Below are 21,635 nucleotides of genomic sequence, written 5' to 3' on the forward strand. Positions count from 1 at the left end.
CACAGTACAGCAAAAGTGAGCAACTTTCTCTGGGAAGAACTCATTTTTCACAAACTTAATCTCTGTCGAAGATACAGGACCAGCCACAAATAGATGTCTTAAGTCCCCTGGAATGAAGCAAGTACAGGAGAGAGTATTATTCTGATAGGTCTATCAAATTGATATATACTGCACAACGGAGTTGATTAATTACTACATAATAAATATAAATACCAAATAAAAGATATAATTAAACATTTTCTCACTGATGGTTTAAACTCTGCAATCTGAAAAGTGGAAATGATACTGAGTAGAAGAGAAAATTCTACTTTTACTACCAACTAAAAGGGGGCCACATCTAAAGGAACTAAGAGCAATGGGAAGATGTGTTCTCTTTTTTTCTGCTCTAATATCTGTTTCTATGAAATATTTGCACAACATGAAAGATAACCAAATTATGTGTCCTTGCTTACACTATTAATTTCAAAGTTAATTGTCAAGTGTGAGGCTTTTGTTTTCATTATTTTAAATAAAATATTTTAAAGTTTTATTTTACATTACTTACAAATATATTTAAGTCTTATATTTCTTCTATTTTATAGCAGAAATCTAGGATCGCCAGTCTGGTTAACACAGACACACATACACATTTTCATTTGTTAAAAATTTCTTTAAGGGGATTGGGGGGAACCTGAATTAAACAAAAAAATCCTGATTTAACAATATACAACCAACAGAAAATTAATGCATTCTATATTCTTATCCTGTCTGAAAACCAAAGAGTCAGTTGAGCCACTATAAATGTTGACCTTAAGCTCATATCCCCAAATAAATTTTAACTAATAACATTCACTCCTCTTATCATTTTAAAATAGGTTTTTGTTTAAGTCTACTTAATTTACTGTTTCCATCACAGTCAAAAAAATCCATGAAATTTTCTCATTTTACTAAACTTGAAACATATCCCAACAAGAAAGCAGGCCCAAGTTAAGTCTTTTTAGTCACAGAAAAATACTGAATTTTATCATTTATTAATTTATAAATGATTACACTACAAGTCAAAATTATACATGAGATCCTAATTTTTTAGGTACTTTTCATCTCTTTCCCTTAGCAAGTATTTCAGAACTTCACCAGGCTCGTCATGACTCTCACGTCAAATCCACCTCCTATGTCAGACAAATCACCTCCCCTTCTACACCTCCGAGCAAGGGGAGGGCTTGGGCAAGAAGTCCCTTAATCAGCCCACCCTCAACAAATATATCTCAACCCCTGGAGGCAAATCTTAACTGGGGTCCACATCTCCACTTGAAACCCATTCCCTCTGCCATTCCTTCCAAATCTGTCCTTTCCAATGCCCCTCTGTCAGCTATGTTTTCTACCGGCGCTTTCCCTTTTGCTCATGCTGCTGAGAATAGCCTATACTTCAATAGATACATTCTGTTTACATCAAATAATATTTTCTCAGAGTTTCAATTAGTTAAATGTGTTGCCAACATTTAAAAATTGGAAGATTACACCTAAAATTACGATGTCTGGGGAATTCCCTGGCCATCCAGTGGTTAGGACTCTGGACTTTCACTGCCGTGAGCCTGGGTTCGATCCCGGGTTGGGAAACTAAGATCCTGCAGTCGCACGGCACAGCCAAAACAACATATCTAGCTTATTTTGGAAAAAGATGAGTATGTGGCCACACATTTGCAATAAGCTGGAAGAGAATACTGACCGCACCTTTAGACGGTATGTACTCCCCAGTTTGCCACAGTCCTCAACTCTCCTTGTTGCTGTTCGTACTTGGCTTTCTTTACTTTTGTCCCCTGACTCTTCTTACAGGCATTTGGATTTTCCACACCTACTCATCGTCTCCCTTATTTCCTTTCTTCCTCTGCCCACTGTAATGAGCTTTCTACGTTGTGCTCTCAATGTTATCCTCTAGGTTGAAGGTACTGTGCTAAATTCGATTCCCTTCTCTCGGTTCTTTTATGTTTCATGACACCACGCTCCTTTGCTTCTTTTGATCTCTGTGACAGCTATTTTAGTACCATTTTCTTGTTCCTCTTAAACAAGAAACTCTTAAACACTGTTTATCCCCCAGAAGCTGCTCTTAGTATTCTTCTCTTCTTAGTCATCTTCTCTGTACACCCTGCTGGGCAAACTTATCTGTGACCTACAGGATAAAGGCTCCCTTTCAAATCAGTATCTCCAGACCACACCTGTCTCTAGACTTTTCCAATTACTTATAACTTCATATATCCAACTGCCCACTGGACATCTTTTTCTGGAAGATTTTAGCACTTCTGGAAATTTAGCATTTTCAAGCTAAGACTTGCCTTTCCGTCCCAATTACCATCTACTCTATTCCGTCAAAAACTCTTGCTCTTCATACGTTGTGAATGGTGTCATCATCCCAGCCACCCAAGCCAGAAACCTGGGCATCATGCTAAACTTCTCTTTCTCTCTAATCCCCTCTTTTCCCAACTGAAGAGTGATCAAATTCTCTTAAGCACACCTCCTGAATATCTCTCTCATACAGCCCACTGTAATTACCTACTCAGGCCCTCAACACATCTGCTGCGGTGATCTCAAAATTGGTATCTCTGCTTTCAGCTTCTTTTCCTCAGGATCACATGTCCCACTACTGTGCATCAGATCATAATACTCCACTGTTTATATTGTTTATAATGGTTCTCTATTGCCTAAGATTAGAAAACTCCGAAACCCTGTGCATTAAGCAAAAGACACACGTGTGGCCTCAGATACCTCCGTAGCCTCATCTCCCATCACAGCGCCCCCCAAGCCATCGCCGTCATACCCCATATTTCAGTGGTGGTTTTTTGAAACCACATACATTTTATACCACCTTGTTTTTATAGCATAGTGCCCTCTCTACTAGACTGCCTTCCTTTCTCTAGCATACCTTCTCCAAAGGACCCTTTACCTGTGGGGAGTTCGTAATTCACCCAGATAGATTTTCCTGTTCTTAACCCTGTGACATGATGATACCTCATACGTGTCTCTACTACCACACTGGCACATCCGTTTGCCTAGTAGACAAGAAACATAAATGACTAAATAAGGCCAGGAATAAAAATAGAGAGCAAGAGAGGTGAGAGCTGTGGAAAACTAAGGAAGCCTACCTTGTTTAAAGTAGCCAGGAACACTTAAGCTCCAGTTCATAGGAGGGCTGTTGTGTTTTCTTCCGTATCCCCAATATCTGGCAAATAGTGAGTACCCAATACATACTTGTAGAATGTATAAATTTATGAATGTTATTGTTATATTGAGTAATTAAGGGTTTTTTCCCTACTGAATGCATATTAGTCAGTGATTCTCCAAGAGTAAGACCGTCAGCATCATCTTGTAGCATGTTTGAAGTGCAAGTCCTTGGGCCTTACACCAGAACAACTGATTCAGAAACACAGGAATTCAGGGCTTCCCTGGTGGTGCAGTGGTTAAGAGTCCACCTGCCGACGCGGGGGACACGGATTCGTGCCCCGGTCCGGGAAGATCCCACATGCCGCGGAGCGGCTGGGCCCGTGAGCCATGGCCGCTGAGCCTGCGCGTCTGGAGCCTGTGCTCCGCAACGGGAGAGGCCACAACAGTGAGAGGCTCGCGTACCGCAAAAAAAAAAAAAACCACAGAAATTCAGCAACCTGTGTTTTGACAAGCCCTTCAGGTCATTCTGATCCACATTGAAGTTTGAGAACTACTAGTCTAAGTTACTTAATGGTTAGATAAAACCATAAAGATAAATTTTAAGTGAAGCTAAAAGTAAAAATATAGTAAAATAAAGTTAAATTTCTATAGCATCTTATTCTCACAGTTATTTTCAAAAGTGTACTTTTTCATTTCATTTCATTAAGGTATTATAAAGGAGATTCCATTATCTTTGAAATGATTAAAATTATACTCTCCAAATCAAAAGAGAATTTTTATCTTTATGCTTACTAAAATAAAAGTTTGAATTACTCTAAAAGCTTCAACTGAAGCAAAGTCTATACACAAAAATACAGTTGGTCATTTAGGCAACTATCTAGCTAATTTAAGCCATTAAAAATGCATTCATATGCTTTGGACTCAATATTTTGAATAATTGACACATAAAAAATATATTTGCCTGTATAGCTACCTTGCTCCTTCAAATTTGTATTTCAGTGTTCAGACCTCAAGCTAAGGAACAAAGAAATTTTCTGTGTAGCTGGTTTATAAAAGGGCATTCACAATGTTTTTGCTATTCTCCATTGGAGCTGAAAGTCATTCTTTAAAGATGAAGAGCTACGGTAGTAATACAGAGTTTCCCACTCAGCAAGCATTACTATAGAAACAATCTATTATTCAGATGAATTTAATTAAAGGTTTTACAACATAACTAATGTTTACTATTATCATGTGTTTGGAAGTTTCCTCTTTTTAAAGATTAAATTTGCTGTAGAAAAAGGAACCGTGACATGGTTGCTAAAAGAAATCCGAGAAAAGTTCAGTCATAAGTTGCAGTCAACTTTATACCGTTTCCTCCCTAGGATGTGAGCAAAATACGTATTTCTAAGATCAAGAAAATTACTCACAGTTGAAAAAATATACTTTATCCTTTCGTTAGCAATGAATGTTAATGATGGCCTAAATCAGCATGTCCACATCAGAGACCCGGTGTGCATACCATTTGGAAGAATTTGTTACCTAGCAACACCCAAATCAGGGACAGTCCCTATTCTTACAGCATGTGGGTAACTGGCTTCTGTACCATTTGTGTTTGGAACACTCCATCAGAAGAGTCCCTGTCAACGTAATGACTACATGGCCATCTTGGGTCAATCTAGGTAAAAGATGTTACTACTTTCACACAACATGAGTGGACTCTTTAACTTGGCATTTGGAAAAGAAAGAATTCTATAAAACAGAAGCAAAATAGCAGTATGGTAAATCATACATTGATTTATTAAGCTGTTATCACATAGAAATGGAAACTAATTAGGTATATATAATACTGATGTGTTTGCTTTAATTTCCAGTGCCTCCTCGTGGACAGATTTTAACCTTGGGTGGCAAAAGCAGTCCACCAGCCTGTCCTATTTTCTGCCCTATCTCCTTTCTTCTAAACCTGTGTTTTCTGCTTCTTTGCTCTCATGATGACCCAGCTAGGTTGGTGTCTCTCAGATATCATCAACATTTGTGAACTTGTTCCAGAAGATCTCTGCTGCTGCTACAGCTCCTATGATTACTCTCACTCCTGCTACAGCAGTGACTTCTCCTGATCTCCACACATGTGTCCTGCACTACTGGATCAGGACTCACATGGCTTCAAGATTCCTATTTGGTCTTATACTTACTGCTTTATTGTAAGATGTTGCTTTTTCTTTGGTATCTCTCGCCCTAGGAAATGTCCAAGGAGTCTTAGTCTTTCAAGGCCTTACTGACCACATCTGCTCCTTTAAAGGGTCCCAAATTTAGCTGCAGGTTTACCAGGTCGATGGACTCCCTGGTGACCTTTTGTTGTCACTAACACCAGGACTGCACTGTCTGCACTGCCCCATGTGTCACCCACTAATCAGGTTAGCCAGGTCAGTACTGAGTTCACACTGAATTATATTTTTTCCCCAGTCTAACAGCTAAGTACTGCCTTCTTTGACAATATTACGGGTTGCTCTAGCAGCCCATGGGCATCATCATATACTCCTAACACATTAGTAAGAAAGACATCTCCTTGCTGGGTGCCTCTGTGGAAATTTCTTCCTAAAGAGAAAAGTCAGATATGTCAATTATCTTCCCTGTTTCTCCAATGAAATTTGATCTGCTGCTCTCTCTGACTCAGAGATTAAAGTTTTATTTCTCTGCACATCCAGAGCTATTTGGTTGGAGAAAAGTCCCACAGTGATTTTAAGGCTTCCAATTTAAATGTCAGACTTGTGAATACCCTGATTATAGAAAGGTACATTGATGTTAATTCATGAATTCTTATTTTGCCTGATAGTAGCTGATAGTAGACTTATTCAGATCATAATTTTTTTTCAGACCCCAAACTGGCTATCCTTCCCCATCTGTACCATAGGCACTGTGCCTCAGACACCTTCCTGTGGGAGGGGGGGGGACAGCTGCTGGAAATTGGCCACTTCAGGACACAGCTCCACCCCTCATTGGAAGCTGTAGTCAAAGGCGAGGAACTGCCTTACCCAAGGTCATGGCCCTTCCCATGGGGTAGCTGTAGCCAGTGACTGGCTGCAACAGGGAGATAAAAACCAGATACACTAACTTCATTTTGGCATAACTCTGAAGGGCTACCCCAGCTCCACAGCTCCCAGGAGAACTGACTGAAGCTACATTTTAGCTACATTTTCATATCAGTTTTACTTGCTCTTATCAATCCTTCCTTCCTCTTTTCCTTATAGGCATATCTCCTGAAAACACTTCCCCCAAACCCTTTTGCACAGTCTGTTTTCAGGGATCCAATCAAGATACCTTCCAGCACCCCTAATCCTTTGTGAGGGGAAATATCTCTGCTCATAGCCTTCACAACTTCCCCCCACCCAAATACACGCACATATGTCCTCTCCTTACCCCACTCTATTCTCTGATTTGAATGACTGCTGGAACTAAAATTTTTCTCTGCTTTTCAGTTTATAATTCAGCTAAGCAGAACCAAGCAAGAGTAAGATGCTTCTAATTTATCTTTAACTGGATTTTAGTAGTAAAATTATTAAGTAGTCAAAGTTCTAAGAGTTTGTAGAAATGATGAGAAATTAAACCAAGGGAATGATTGGGAATTTGTAATTGTGAGGAAATTAAGTGATTGGGAATACATGGAGAACTTTTCAGATATAGTTGGTTTTCTGCAAAAAATATTACTGTTTCTACTATCCCTAGGTATATTCTTAAGTTAGAAAATTGTTTCATGTCAAGATTAGCATAATAGTTTTCTTCCAAACTCTAGGAGATAAGAATCAGCTCCCAGAGGAGAGAAAGAGAGAGGGAGAGAGACAGAGACAGAGAAAGACAGAGAAATAATTCAGATTGATGAGGTTTTCTTAATTTAGAAAAGTTGGTAAAACCATTTTCTAAAGTCCCATTCCCACAGGACATAAGGGTAGAAATGTAGTTGTGATCATTATAATTTTTTGTGAACTGTGATTAGTATAAATATACATGCAAAGAAACTCAAAACTGGAAGGAATATTAAGAGTCAACTAATCCTAGGGAATCCTAGGGGAGGTTAATGGAGGGGTTTTTGGTTGGAGGAGAAGGATTTTGTTATTCGACCTCTGAGATCATAAAAAGAAAATGTGTATGCATTTATCTGCATTATTTAGAGGAGAGAGTTAGGATTCTCATTAGATTCTCTTGTGGATATTTAAGGACCAAGAAAACACCAAGTTTGGGGTAAAACTGAAATTAAATCAAGGAAATTGCTGTTTTATTTTGATTTTACCTTGATTTCCTATTTGACCTTGGGCCAAGTATTTAACATTTATTCATATATAGATTGAAGTCATAATTACAGGCTTTCTAAAGAGAAAGACACTGGGAATATCTTTGTGCCTTCTTGGTTGAGATGTAAAAAGCTCTTAGTTAAATGTAACACAGCGTGTATGAAGATGCAGCTTCCAAATTTATTTTCAGCAGCTTCACAGAAGTGACATGTCCTGAGAAAGACATTGTAGTGGTAGTTAATTATAAGTTCATTATAAGTTTCACTTCTCTCAAGTGAAAAATGGTGCATTTAAACAAAACTATGTTTTTATGTAAGTAGTTTATCAACACTTATAATTATTTTGGGGAATGTGTTAAAAAATGTGCAAAGCACCCCTGATTCTGTTGTTATTATTTCAGATTTATTGAACATTTTAGTAGCTAATAGGCTAAGTAGAATCTCTTTTAGTTATTCAAGTTAGAAAGCAAATATACTAAAATATGGAGACAACTTACAAGAGTGTTTTTTTTATGTTAAGAATCATAACAGGATTATACTCATCTAAGTTTTATACTTCATGCCTGAAAGTGCTAACGTTGAGGAAAATTCTCAATGTGTATTCTTTCCGGATGAACTGCGGTTCGACAACTAAATCTGTAATGCAGTATAACATGGTCGTATTAACCTAGTGATGCAGAAAAGACCATCTGTACCACCTTGGATATGACTAAACTGTAGGGGCAAACTAAATGCCTTGTGCAGTCATTAATTTAAGAAAGGCAGTGAATTATTTTTAAAGGAGGAGGGTAATAACTGATGAAAAATGAATAAGAGTAGGCATTGACCTCAGTGAATTGTAATAAGCTTGCAGAATTATTTGTAAACTGCTTTATAACTCAATTCCTAGTGCATTAAAAACTAATCAAATGACTTTGATGCGGTTCACTGATTTTTAACTTGGCAATTTACTTGAGCATATAAAAGTTGTTAGTAGAATTATGTAAGAATGCTTGCAAAATAGATACTGTGATGCACCATTATTTAATTGTACATGCACACAGTGGTTACTCTCATCTACTAATTAATCCAGAGTTTAATGCTGAACGTACTTGGAGTTTGTGCACTGTGTCATGTCTTTTATCAGAACAATAAATTCTATTTCAATTATATTTACCACTGTTAACTACTAGCACACAAATGAAAGCTTAGAGTAAGAACTTAGCCTGCTTAATTCTAAAATTTTCTGTAATAGGTATTTTACATAAAATTCACTAGATGTTGAGGAGTTTGAAAACACTTTTGTGTATGCTCTAGAATCAGAATGGTAACAATTAATAACCTCGGAAAAAAGGTGAAAATTAACTGTGTTGTATCAAGTATATAGGGCATGGTATAAAGTTTACCATTTCCACCAGCTACTGGGTTCTACTCAATTAATCATTTTTGGTAAATATGAGTAAACACAATCCCAGGAGACTAAGATTCTCTGGTTAAGTTGGTCAGAGCAATTAAATATTAGTTTTTCCACAGTCAAAATTGAAGGATATTATCAGTTTAGAATCTGCTAGTGGAAATTCATTTACAGTGCTCAGACATTCTGTTAGAACTGGGATTTGGTGAGCAAAATAGGGGCTCTTCCTACAGTCCACTAGGGGAGAGAAATGTTAATCAGAAAGTCAACAAGTGTATAACTATGAGCTGTTATGAAAATTATGAAGGGAATGCTAATCTAGTTCAGAGGGAAGGAAAAGCTTCCCATGGGAAATGACTTTGGAGCTAAAACCTAAAGGATGTTCTTATAGAGTATGTATAACTGAATCACTCTGCTGTACACCTGAAACTAACACAACGTTATTAATCTACTATACTCCAATATAAAGTAAAAATTTTTTAAAAAAGAAATGCAACAGATTTCCGTAGAACAAAACAAAACAAAAAAACCCTAAAGGATGTACTAAGTAGGAAGAGTAAAAATTATCAAACACAAGGAAGCCCTGAATCTGTAAGAAGCACAGGCCTCTGGAGGAATTAAAAAGTTCATATGGGGGCGTCCCTGGTGGCGCAGTGGTTGAGAGTCCGCCTGCCGATGCAGGGGATACGGGTTCGTGCCCCAGTCAGGGAAGATCCCACATGCCGTGGAGCGGCTGGGCCCGTGAGCCATGGCCGCTGAGCCTGCGCGTCTGGAGCCTGTGCTCCGCAATGGGAGAGGCCACAACAGTGAGAGGCCCGCGTACCGCAAAAAAAAAGTTCATATGGCTGGATTCTAGAGAGCCACGAGGAAAAATTAAGCTGCAGATAGTGGGGCTAGTGATATCTTCATGCCCAAAGCAGGAAGTTACTGGGAGTAATAAAAGGTTAAATAATAGCTAACGTGATCAGAAGTTAGTATTTTTTAAAGGACAGACAATATGATTCAAATGTGGAAAATGATTAGCATCTTATCGCAAGAAATCAGGTGAACTGTGATTTCTTATCTCCAGAAAGTGAGAGCAGTGGAGATAAGAGAAGTGAAAACACTAAAAAGATATTCAGGAGGTGAAATGAACACAATTAGTGGGTTAATTGGATTCAGGGGATGAAGGTGAGAGAGAAGAGTAACTACTAGAATAGCCAGCAAGTCTCAGGCTTATACAACTAGAGGGACTGTGATGCCATTCACTGAAAAAAAGGGCTGGGCTTTGAGGGGTAGATTATGAGATCGGATTTGCTACAGGATTTTGAGGTGTCTTTAAGACTTCTAAGAGAAGATGTTGATGAAGCCACCAAAATGTTCATTGCAGCTCTATTTATAATAGCCCGGAGATGGAAACAACCTAAGTGTCCATCATCGGATTAATGGATAAAGAATATGTGGCACATATATACAATGGAATATTACTCAGCCATAAAAAGAAACGAAATTGAGCTATTTGTAATGAGGTGGATAGACCTAGAGTCTGTCATACAGAGTGAAGTAAGTCAGAAAGAAAAAGACAAATACCGTATGCTAACACATATATATGGAATTTAAGAAAAAAAAATATCATGAAGAACCTAGGGGTAAGACAGGAATAAAGACACAGACCTACTAGAGAATGGACTTGAGGATATGGGGAGGGGGGAGGGTAAGCTGTGACAAAGCGAGAGAGAGGCATGGACATATATACACTGGCAAACGTAAGGTAGATGGCTGGTGGGAGGCAGCCACATAGCACGGGGAGGTCAGTTCCGTGCTTTGTGACGGCCTGGAGGGGTGGGATGGGGAGGGTGGGAAGGAGGGAGGTGCAGGAAGGAGGAGATGTGGGAACATGTGTATATACGTGGCTGAGTCATTTTGTTGTGGGGCAGGGGCTAACACGCCATTGTGGGGCAATTATACTCCAATGAAGATGTTAAAAAAATAAATAAACTCTTGTTGTCTTAAAAAAAAGAATAATGTTTGGCATTTAAAAAAATGCAGGTTTGGAGCTAAGAGAATAAGTCTAGGCTTGAGTTATAGATTTATGAGTCTTTGGGCTAAAGATGGAATTGAAAATATGTGTGTAGATAAGACCATCTGCTGGAAGAGTATACTCAAATATAATGCAGAAAATTTCATAAGTTTTGAGAGTGTTCTTCCATGTTTTAAAACAATCCTCAATGCATTGAGAAAAAGTTCATAGTAAATATATTAAAGATAATGGTGCCTATGACATTTAAAGAATATAAGGAGGTAGATAATATTGTAGCCCAGATACACCAGCTGACTGACTCGAAGGGCAACATGTGATTGTAAAGCCATGGGGCGATGTGGACCTAGGCTACTGTAGAACAGAAACAAAAATTAGAATTGGCATTTTCTTGTAGACAATACTTAGAAAAGCTTTGAACTATGCAGTAGTTTTTGAATGCTTTCTCTTATCTTTTCATTTCTTCTAGGGGTAGAAGTTTTACCTTTTTATTTTTTTTAATTTATAAAAGAATGCATGCTCAATGAAACAAACAATAAAGATATATAAAGAGGATTGCATACATTATACTGAGCCAGTCGACATTAAAACTGTGGAATATGTTCTTCCACATCTTTCTCTACTGCCATGCAACTTATATGGGCAAATATAAGGTTTTATTATTTTTAATGAAATAATATCACTATAAGCACATTAAGCTGAAACTTGCCTTTTCACATAAAACTGTATTTGAATAACCTAATCAAAACATATTATTGTTTTTTAAAGAACATCATAAGATTCCAAAGTATAAAAATGCCACATTTATTCAACTATTCTCCTTCTAGTGGATATTAAGATTGTATCTAGGGCTTCCCTGGTGGCGCAGTGGTTGAGAGTCCACCTGCCGATGCAGGGGATACGAGTTCGTGCCCCGGTCCGGGAAGATCCCACATGCCGCGGAGCAACTAAGTCCGTGAGCCATGGCCGCTGAGCCTGCGCGTCTGGAGCCTGTGCTCCGCAACGGGGGAGGCCACAACAGTGAGAGGCCCGCATACCGCAAAAAAAAAAAGATTGTATCTAGTTTTTGTGCCTTTGTACAGTAATATCCTATAGATGAGATTGCTGAGTCAAGTGAAAAGTGTATTTTTCACTTTAATAGATATCGTAGGATGACTTTCCAAAGAATTCGTAACGATTTGCATTTCTACCAGCAAAGCGTCAGAATGCTCGTCAGCTTTCTTTGCCAGCACCAGATGTTATGTTTCTTTTCTTCATTTACTGCTAAATTGAAGAGTGGAAAATGATATTATCGTGTCTTAATTTGCATTTTTTACTACCAGTAAATTTATTAGCTAATATTTTCATTTTTAATATCTACCTTTTAATGTTTATATTTAGTTGCACTTCTAAGCATCAACCTGAGATATGTTTAACATTCCATGCCATATTCTTTGACACTGGAACAAAAAATAATCAGGAAAAAGAAATTCTTATGTGTACATCTCTCTCTGAAACCAAAAGCTTTTCAAGAATCCCAAACAAAAAAAAAAAAAAGAATCCCAAACAGAATGAGGACATATGTAATTGACCCCACTTTTCCCATCCACACTTGACTAGCAATATTATCCAATACAAACCTTCTAGGTATGTCAGGCCAACGCCTTACCCCCCCCCCATTCCCTTTCCTCCACTTCCAATGCAATTACATCCCCCTCTACCTCCACTCCAACATAATATAATACAATATAATATAATATAATCTTTCCTGTAGCTGGCCCTTTTATACAAAGTATCCATTCCTTTCTAAACTGTGCTCCAACCTTCAGTTTCCCTTTAAAAAAATGGATGGATAGTGATTTTTTTTTCAGTTTATTAAAAAAAAAACCTTGCGTCATCCAAATAATGATTTTATTTAGCTGGAGTATATCTAACCATCAGAAACATGGTAAAATTATTTCACTATTTTCTTACAACTTATATGATAATTCACATTGGTCCCAGAGAAGTTTTCTACAATATACCTCATTCTGACTGTAAAATGACTTAAGTATTAATAATTTTTTACACAGTATTTAAACATGAGTCAACAAGGTTCATTTGTTTGTTTTAGGCGCTATATCCTTTGTCTTGTAACAGTGTTCTTTCCTGTTTGTATTTGTAGGGAAACTTTTTGGGTTCAAGTTCCCTGGTCTGAGAGTTCTCACTTACAGAAAACAGTCTTTACCACAAGAAGATCCCGATGTGGTAGTGATCGATTCATCTAAGCACAGCGATGATTCCGTAGCCATGAAGCACTTTAAGTCTCCTACTAAAGAAAGCTGCAGCCCCTCGGAAGCAGATGATACAAAAGCCTTGATACAGCCCAGCAAATGTTCCCCCTTGGTGAATATATCCGGACCTCTTGACCATTCCTCTCCCAAAAGGCAATGGGACCGACTCTATCCCGACATGCTGCAGTCAAGCTCCCAGCTGACTCATTCCAGATCAAAGGAAAGCATTTGTAGTATACGGAGGGCTTCATCGGTTCAGGATATAGAAGGATTCAGTGTCCACCCCAAGAACATATTTAGAGACCGACATGCCAGTGAAGGTATGTTTGTATTTTTAAAATATGGAAACATATGTTACGGGGTAAAGAAAGGTATTTCTTATTGTGTTTAATTTTGACATTAATCTTTATACCTTTGGAGAAGAAATGTGAGTAGAGTCTATTAAAAATATGAGTTCTACATTCAGAGTTGTTACTGATTTCCTCTTTGAGCCCTAGTGAATAATTTGGTTTCTCCCGGCTTCTTCATCCTTTTCTGAGATAGAATGATGACTATTATCTGCTTACTTTATGGAGTGTTAATTAACTAATGCTTAACATAAGACCTGTTTAGGTGATGACACTATCATCTCAAGCATAATTAATTGTGCTACATTTAGTAAATAGTCAAGACCTGGGCAAAAAAGAGTAGTGTGCTGTCACAGGACTATTTTATCGACCAACTCTCTCTAAAGGAAGAGGTGTATGAAATGTGATATACTGAGTGATCAGAAATCTATACACTAATTGGGAGCAGGGAAAGGATAGGTAGGGGGAAGGGGCTCAACCAAAAACAACTTGACGTGCGAAGTCAAAATTCATTTATTTCTCTCTGCCTGCTTCAAGGTCACATTCATGTACTAGCCAGTAGTGAAAGTAGGGATGCTTAAAAGGCAATGCTAAAAGCAATCCATCATTAACATGATGATGGATAACATTTGTTGGATATATACATGCGTGAGGCAATGTAAGTGCTTGACACACATTGATTCTCTTATAATTCTCATAACAACAACCCTATGAGTTAGGATCTATTATTAAGCCCATTTTATAGATGAGGAAACTAAGGCTTAGATATGTTAAATAAAAAATTGGTCCAAGGTTATAGAATGTCAGAGCTGGCCCTCAAACCCAGGACTGGTCTCCAGAATCCACAATCTATCCATGCAAAGCTTTTCTTCCTTCGCTCCTGCTCTATGAAACTTTGCTGCAAGGGTCTGTTGAGTCATTGAATCTTCTCTGGGGAGGTCCAGATTCAGGGTACCCATTGCATGCATACATTAGTCTCACTTTTCTACAGATTTGGGTTCTTGAGAGGCCCACTGTCCTTTCTGTGGTATTTATTCCTTCGAGATCCCATCATCATCCGTGCTGCCACTAGTTTTCTTTTTAAAACATGTATCTGATCACGGGGCTCCTTAGTGTAGGGTACTAGACAATTTTCCAACTCTCCACAGTTAGTTTTCAAGCCTCATTTCTAGCCCCTGCAAGATTTCCTCCGCTACTATATACTCAATTCTAAACCTGCACAAAAATAATTGCCTTTCCCAAAAATATATCATGCATTTTTGTGCTTCATTTCTTTGTTCTGCTGGGAATACTCTTCCTCACTTTGTCCCTCCTCACACTACTACTCATAGCCATAAGGACCCGTTTCTCCTTTCCAAACCCGAAGAATTAAATGGTTTCACACCTGAGTGTGCAAGGCAGTGTTTACATATATTATAGCATTTCTTACATTCTACATTTATTCCACATTATATGTCTTGGGTTCCTATTAGATATACAAACAAATAATGATGTCGCTGAGAGCTTCTCTAGCACAGGAGTTCTGGCATAGTTGGCTCCATGGCCTTGGTCTCCAGCATAGATGCCTGTTTCATGGAAGGAACTCAATAAGCCTTGGTGTGACATTGAGAGGATCGTGCTCATGAATTATGTTCCAGAACTACACCATCAGGAAATAATGAGTTATCTGTTCCGTAGTACTCTGAAATTTAAACCAGTTTCAGGATTGAATCATGTGGGGATCTTTATTTAAAGGGTGCAGTGAAGTAGAGAAGGCAGAAGAGGTGAAAGAAAATGAGTTGGCAGGAAAAACATCAAAGAGAGACAAATCAATGTCAAAGAAACAAAAAGAGCAGTTTTCTGTGAGATAGATTTGATGTGGTACAAGAGCAATTAGCAAATCCACTTTAATCTCTAGTCCAAAGAAAGTCAAAGGGAAAAGGAAAATAAAATCAAGGACAATTTCCAAACTGGATCATTGTGTAAGGCTCTACAGCGTCTAGTCACAGCATGCTCACTCTCTCCTGACTAAATGAAATCTCTGAAATTTGATCTTTGAGCAATGGATCCTATGGCTGAACAACAGTAAATCCAATATGATAATTCAAATGACCAGCATATATATTTGTTTGTTAGTCCAATTTGTGTAGTCATCTTTAGGAAGCATACTGACTTTTCAGAGATTGGCCTTATTGCCTAGAACCTGAGTTACAGTGTAATAACGTTCAGAAACAATATTAAATGATACATATTCAGTGCATGGTACAGACTTTTAGCCTGTGTTTTGACAGTGGTGCTGAGTAGGTTAGATCAGATTTCATGATTTAACTTTATTATTTTCAATTTTATATGGTTTCCATTTAGCACACAGTTACTGATACAATTATGGAAGAGGATGTGTTAATATTTTGGGCTTCTCAGTACAGGTTCTATTCAGGGACACTCAGTGTTGAGATCATCCTCAATTTTCTTCTCCCACCCAAGCTATGTTATTTTCAAAAACCTGTATCACTTGCTTGCAGATGCTAATGTCAATGTCTGACTACCAACAGATAAATTCAGAGGGTATTTTGTACTTCAATTTTAGCTACAAAGTCATTGATTAGCATAGGCGAACCTGTAATTCCTAAAGCTTTATAAATTAATAGACTTTAGAAACTGAGCCACTGATAAGGCAAGATGGAAAACTTTTAAACCTGATTTTAATTTTATGAATTCATGTAGCTCTTTAATAGGTTAAATCCCACATGCACCAGATTTTGAGTTCAGATTGTTGTCTCTTCACTCAAGAAGAAAAATTCCCTCCTCTATAGGCTATCTTTATGGAACTTTAAGTAATTTGCAAATATATCAGTGCATAATATTTTACATTATCTTTTCATTTAATCTATATTATCAAATACCTTAGAACCATAGTTCTCAAATCATTTGTGGTGAAGGACCAGAGTATTTTTTTCTTATCCATCACATACCAACATATTTGTAAATACAGTAAAATTGCACTACAAGAAAATGAAATTTTAAAAAATAGACATACAAAATATAAACCCCAATTGTTGTATTATTAAATTGAACAGACGTAAAATTACTCTGTCAAACTGCTACAAGACTCTTACTGCTTACTCTAATGTCAGCACTTACAGTGTAATTTCTGCACTTACAGTGTCAAGCACTCTTAGTGCTTACTCTAATTTCTGCACATACAGTGTCAATTTCTGCACTTACAGTGTCAACAAGCAGATCTCAGCTAGCACCAGCACACAGACCACATGCCCTGCCTCAGAATGTCAAAGCAGCATTAACTATATAATGTAACTTTGGGGCATTTGGTTTTTTGGAAACTGCAACTCTTTATATGTAATTTCCAGGTTGATGAATAGAATTATAATATTTAACTACTTGCTTGCAAGCAGTTATTACTTTACTAATGATTGTTGGCTTAGCTTCTGATGGAGATAATTAATTCTATGTAATCGAGGTCTCTTCCATTAACGCTATTTGTTTGTTATGGTCCCTCAAAGAGAGCAGAGCATTGACATGTAAGGTCACAACTTTATTTGTGCATCTCTATGTGAGGTAGTGTCTATGCTAGCAATTCAATATACTGCATTATTGAAATTGCTTCAGTTGTAAGATTTGAAACAATTATTATATATCCCAAATTTTAAATATGAACAGCATTAGCATAAATGTCAACAAATGTGGAACAGATTTTTCAAATTTTGGATATATTTAAATGATTTTAACATGACTTCATTTACATTAAGCTTGTTTGTTTCAAAACTAGTAATGAATATTTTTTTAGTAGCATATATGCAACAAAGAGTCAGAATGCTAATCTCAGAATGAATCTGCAAACACTCCATTCTGAGATTTGACAACAAATCCATTATAATATAAACAAATTTCCTAAATTTTCTAGGTATTACACTGAGTGCATTGTGGACAACATAAATTTTTAAAGCTCACATTACCTTTAAATAGTCAAATCTTTCACTGATTTCTTATAATTACTTTTGCCTAAGAATGGCTCTTTGAGTACTATTTGGTATTTTCAAAATGTACATTGAAGAACACTTGTGGGAAGAACGGTTCATAAAATTGTGATTAATAATGCAAGTTGGTTTGTTAAAGTAAACCATTGTCTTAGAAGCATTTTTCTATTAACACACTAGGTTAAATATGAAAAACGTTACTTAACATGCAAAATGCTGTGTAGTTTTTCTTTGTAAGTGATGGCTGAAGTAACACTAAAATTGACTTCTGACAAGTTTGAACGTTTTTGTCACAATTGCAGGCATGTGGGTATGGCTTTCTCCAAATCTGGATCTTGGAATCCATTTAAATTAAGTGAGATAAATGTTTCACATATTTGAACACAGATGCTTATGATGGCAGATATTTTTAGCATATGCATCTTACTTGGTTGAATAGTACAAAATGTTAATTTCAAAGATAAATTTTCAATCATTACATCCTGTTTTCTCTGATTGTTGTTACAGAAGTTATTCAGTGCATATAACATAATTTTAGTCTTCTTTTTATATTTCTCTCTTTTTTTCCTTATGTGCTCAAAACAGACAATGGTCGCAATGTTAAAGGTAATGTATGAACTCAAATTTCATCATCTGATGCTTAGATTGCCCCTTTACTCGGCATGTTAACTTGCCTGCTGTATGCCGTGTTCAGTGCAACATCATGCTGCCCTTAGTGAGCCCAGGTGCCTGGTGGAGACATCATGGCTTGATTTTGCTGGAGACATTGTTACTTTCTCAGCTGTGCCACCAATATGACTATGAACTCCTTTTTCCTGCAAGAAGTATAAGCCTAGGTTGACATTGAAGACTTCCTAAATATTTGAATAATTTGGAAAGAAGCAAATATTAAGCTAAATATATTCCGGTATAAAAGAGGCACATAAGCCTATTTCAGCCAAAAAGAAAAAAGCCTTTTTGAGTACAAGAATAAATAAAATAAGCAAAGTGCTACATGACAGCATCACTTCACTTGTTCCTCTTTTGTTTCCTTAAAACTAGTTTCACGTTCCTGGATGGCAGGGGGTATGGTTTTAAGCTTACTGTAGTAGTAAACTGTATATGCATGATAGTCATTTTCTATTTTTCTATATTACATTTCAGTCATTTTAATTGTGTCCTATATAAGTCTGAAATCACTAGCATGACCTACAGCTACTGTAGGGTAATGTTTAACTGGGCAATACCTCTGTATAAATCTGGATTTGACTAAAAATTGGAAATTCACTTCAGTTTTTCTACTCTATTATAGTAGATGCAAATAATCACAAAATATAACATATTATATTTTCATCCAGTTGAAAACTTTTGGAGCTTAGTCCTTTAACATAGGCTATGCATGCTGCTGTCGGTGTGCATATGATGACAATGACTCATTTGTGCATGTGTGTTGCATGGACACGTCTCCACCAGTAACCATCATTACTTAGAATTCACTGTTTTGGCCTCTTCTGTATGTCACTGCTGCTCCGATCACTGTGAAGTTTTGTATATTGATTTCTCAAGTGCTTCCCTAACTAACTCAGAGCTGGTGATGATTATGAATTAAGACCACTAGAAGCTAAAGATCTTTTCTGGTCAGCAGCGCAGGGTAATTTGAAAATAAGAGAAATCATGGCAGCTTCTCCCCAGCCTAACTTTATTTTGTAAGCACTTCAAAAAGGGTCTATGTAGAGGACCTCCAATTGCAGGATGGAATTTCATACACATGATTATTCTATCCTTGGCCTGTCCACTCAGATTTCTAAAAGGGAGCAAATTAGTGTCAGCTGTGGGTAGTGATTTGCATTGATATAATTCAGAACATAACCTCAAGAAACAGAATACAGACAGCTCTTGACAACTGGTCTGTGTGAAATATGACTGGCTTTAGCATTTAACAATTAGCAATAAATTATTAGACATTAATTTTCCAGTGATCTTTAAATGCAGTGAGAAATAAATCTAATTTTTCTCAATAAATAGAAAATTGAGCTTGCTAATCTTTCAAACTAGTAGTTCACATAGTTGTCTTTCAAACTACATTAATTTCATTTTTTTCTTGCAAACTAATCCATTTAATCTCCAACCCTTTTTTCCTCAATCCTCCATTTTTTCTTTTTTTTTTGAATTTTATTTATTTTTAAACAGCAGGTTCTTATTAGTTATCTGTTTTATACATATTAGTGTATACATGTCAATCCCAATCTCCCAACTCATCCCACCACCACCACCCGCCCCCTGCCACTTTCCCCCCTTGGTGTCCATACGTTTGTTCTGTACATCTGTGTCTCTATTTCTGCCTTGCAAACCGGTTCATCTGTACCATTTTTCTAGATTCCACATATATGCGTTAATATACGATATTTGTTTTTCTCTTTCTGACTTACTTCACTCTGTTTGACAGTCTCTAGGTCCATCCACGTCTCTACAGATGACCCAGTTTTGTTCCTTTTTATGGCTGAGTAATATATTCCATTGTACATATATACTACATCTTCTCTATCCATTCGTCTGTCGATGGGCATAATCCTCCATTTTTTAATAGCAATAGTCCTTGAATAAAAATGAATCATAAAAGTCAGAATTTGGGATTAGGAAATTCTAACCCATTGCAGAAAGTTTTCACATATTAATATTTATAAAGTTAAACTCCTAAATTAGATAAAACATGTGCAATTTAATAAAAATTTAATGTAAATGCGCCCTCCAATGTCCTTATTATGTGTTCAGGCTCTGATTTTGAAAACTTTAAAAAATATTTAAGTGCCTGGCTCTTTGAGATTTTCACAGAGCAGTTAATATGCTAATTAGATATAGAACAATGAATTAGTGTGCTTTTTAAATTTTTGTGACCTTGTCACTAAACCACGTTTAAATAAAAATTTTAAAAATAAAAAACGGGCTTCCCTGGTGGTGCAGTGGTTGAGAGTCCACCTGCCGATGCAGGGGACACGGGTTCGTGCCCCAGTCTGGGAGGATCCCACATGCCGCGGAGCGGCTGGGCCCGTGGGCCATGGCCGCTGAGCCTGCGCGTCTTCTCACAAGAGTGAGAGGCCCGTGTAACACAATAATAATAATAATAAATTTCTACACTTCTTTGTATGCAAATACATAATTACAGTTTTTTCAGTATCTAACTCAACCAAAAATAATTTCTTTAACAAAATAAAATAAATGATTTAGAAATGCGCTTGGAAGGTCTTCAATATCATCCACTGCAGTTTATTCCCCTCAGGCAAGAGTATTGGCTAAATCTCTTGCACAGGTGGTAGAAGCATCTTTATCTCTAGAGGATCCCATTCTTTAACTTTCTTGGAAAATCTATTTTACTGCCTATTATACAAAGAGCTAACTCAAATCCTGCTTGCTGAAATGTAATTTTTTTCCCCTTCATCTATACTGAGTGGACAGAGATACTAGCCAGTTACTTCTATTCTTGATGTAACATCACAGTATAAAAACAGCAAATTGGTACTTAAGCTTTTCTGCTAAAATGGAATAATTTCCATTTTACCTCCTTTCTTAAGATCAATTTTGTTTTCCTTTAATAATTCCCTTAGCACTCTGACTCTTTAAAATAAGACTTCAGAGTTCCAAAATTGTAACCCATTATCAAAGAGTGAAAAAGTTAATTCAGATAAATTGCATATGCTATTTATATGTATGTGTGAGTGTGTGCATCACTTTTTAAACAATTTCTCTAACATGTGGGAGGCAAACTTAATCCTAGTGGTTTTTCTGTTTATTCTGCCTTCCAAGTCATCATAAAAATTAACCCCACTTACCCTTATTAGTAAGTAAGTCATTAAAATAATTTTACCCTTCTATTGCATCCACCTCTTCATTATCCCAAGTAACTCTGTATCCCACTGACAATGATATGTTCAGTTTCCAACTTGTCTGTGAATCTGGCATATGAGTCAGAAACAAAACTACCCCCAAGATTTCTCTAGCTACAAAACCTAACAGACACACAAAGGAAATCAACAGATCTGATACAACTTGTATCTCATATGCTGCATTGGCCATACCAAGTATTTGTGATCTTATAAGAATTTGCAAATTGATTTTCAGTCATGACAGTTTTCTTCTATAAAGTATATGTTATGCACTGAAACAAACAATATGGATATTGAGTATAAATAATTTGGTGACTAATTCTTATATATTTTTTAATGTTAAACTGGTTACCTTATGCTTATTGACAGTGATCTTTTATAAAATCCAATTAA

General features: G+C 36.9%; 1 protein-coding gene across 2 annotated transcripts in view; it reads left to right on the forward strand.

Moving 5' to 3' along the window:
- KCNH7 (potassium voltage-gated channel subfamily H member 7) overlaps positions 1 to 21,635 on the forward strand; it is a gene marked incomplete at both ends in the record, with an annotated part of 452,727 nt that overhangs the window by 312,123 nt on the left and 118,969 nt on the right. For both annotated transcript variants that reach the window (XM_082658650.1, XM_082658649.1), the window contains 2 exons: positions 12,953 to 13,381; positions 17,968 to 17,988. In XM_082658650.1, coding sequence (XP_082514776.1) covers positions 12,953 to 13,381; positions 17,968 to 17,988 — 450 coding nt within the window. The remainder of the gene's footprint in view (positions 1 to 12,952; positions 13,382 to 17,967; positions 17,989 to 21,635) is intronic.

The sequence above is a fragment of the Grampus griseus genome (assembly GCF_964374135.1).
Source record: "Grampus griseus genome assembly, chromosome: 7".
Taxonomy (NCBI): Eukaryota; Metazoa; Chordata; class Mammalia; order Artiodactyla; family Delphinidae; genus Grampus; species Grampus griseus.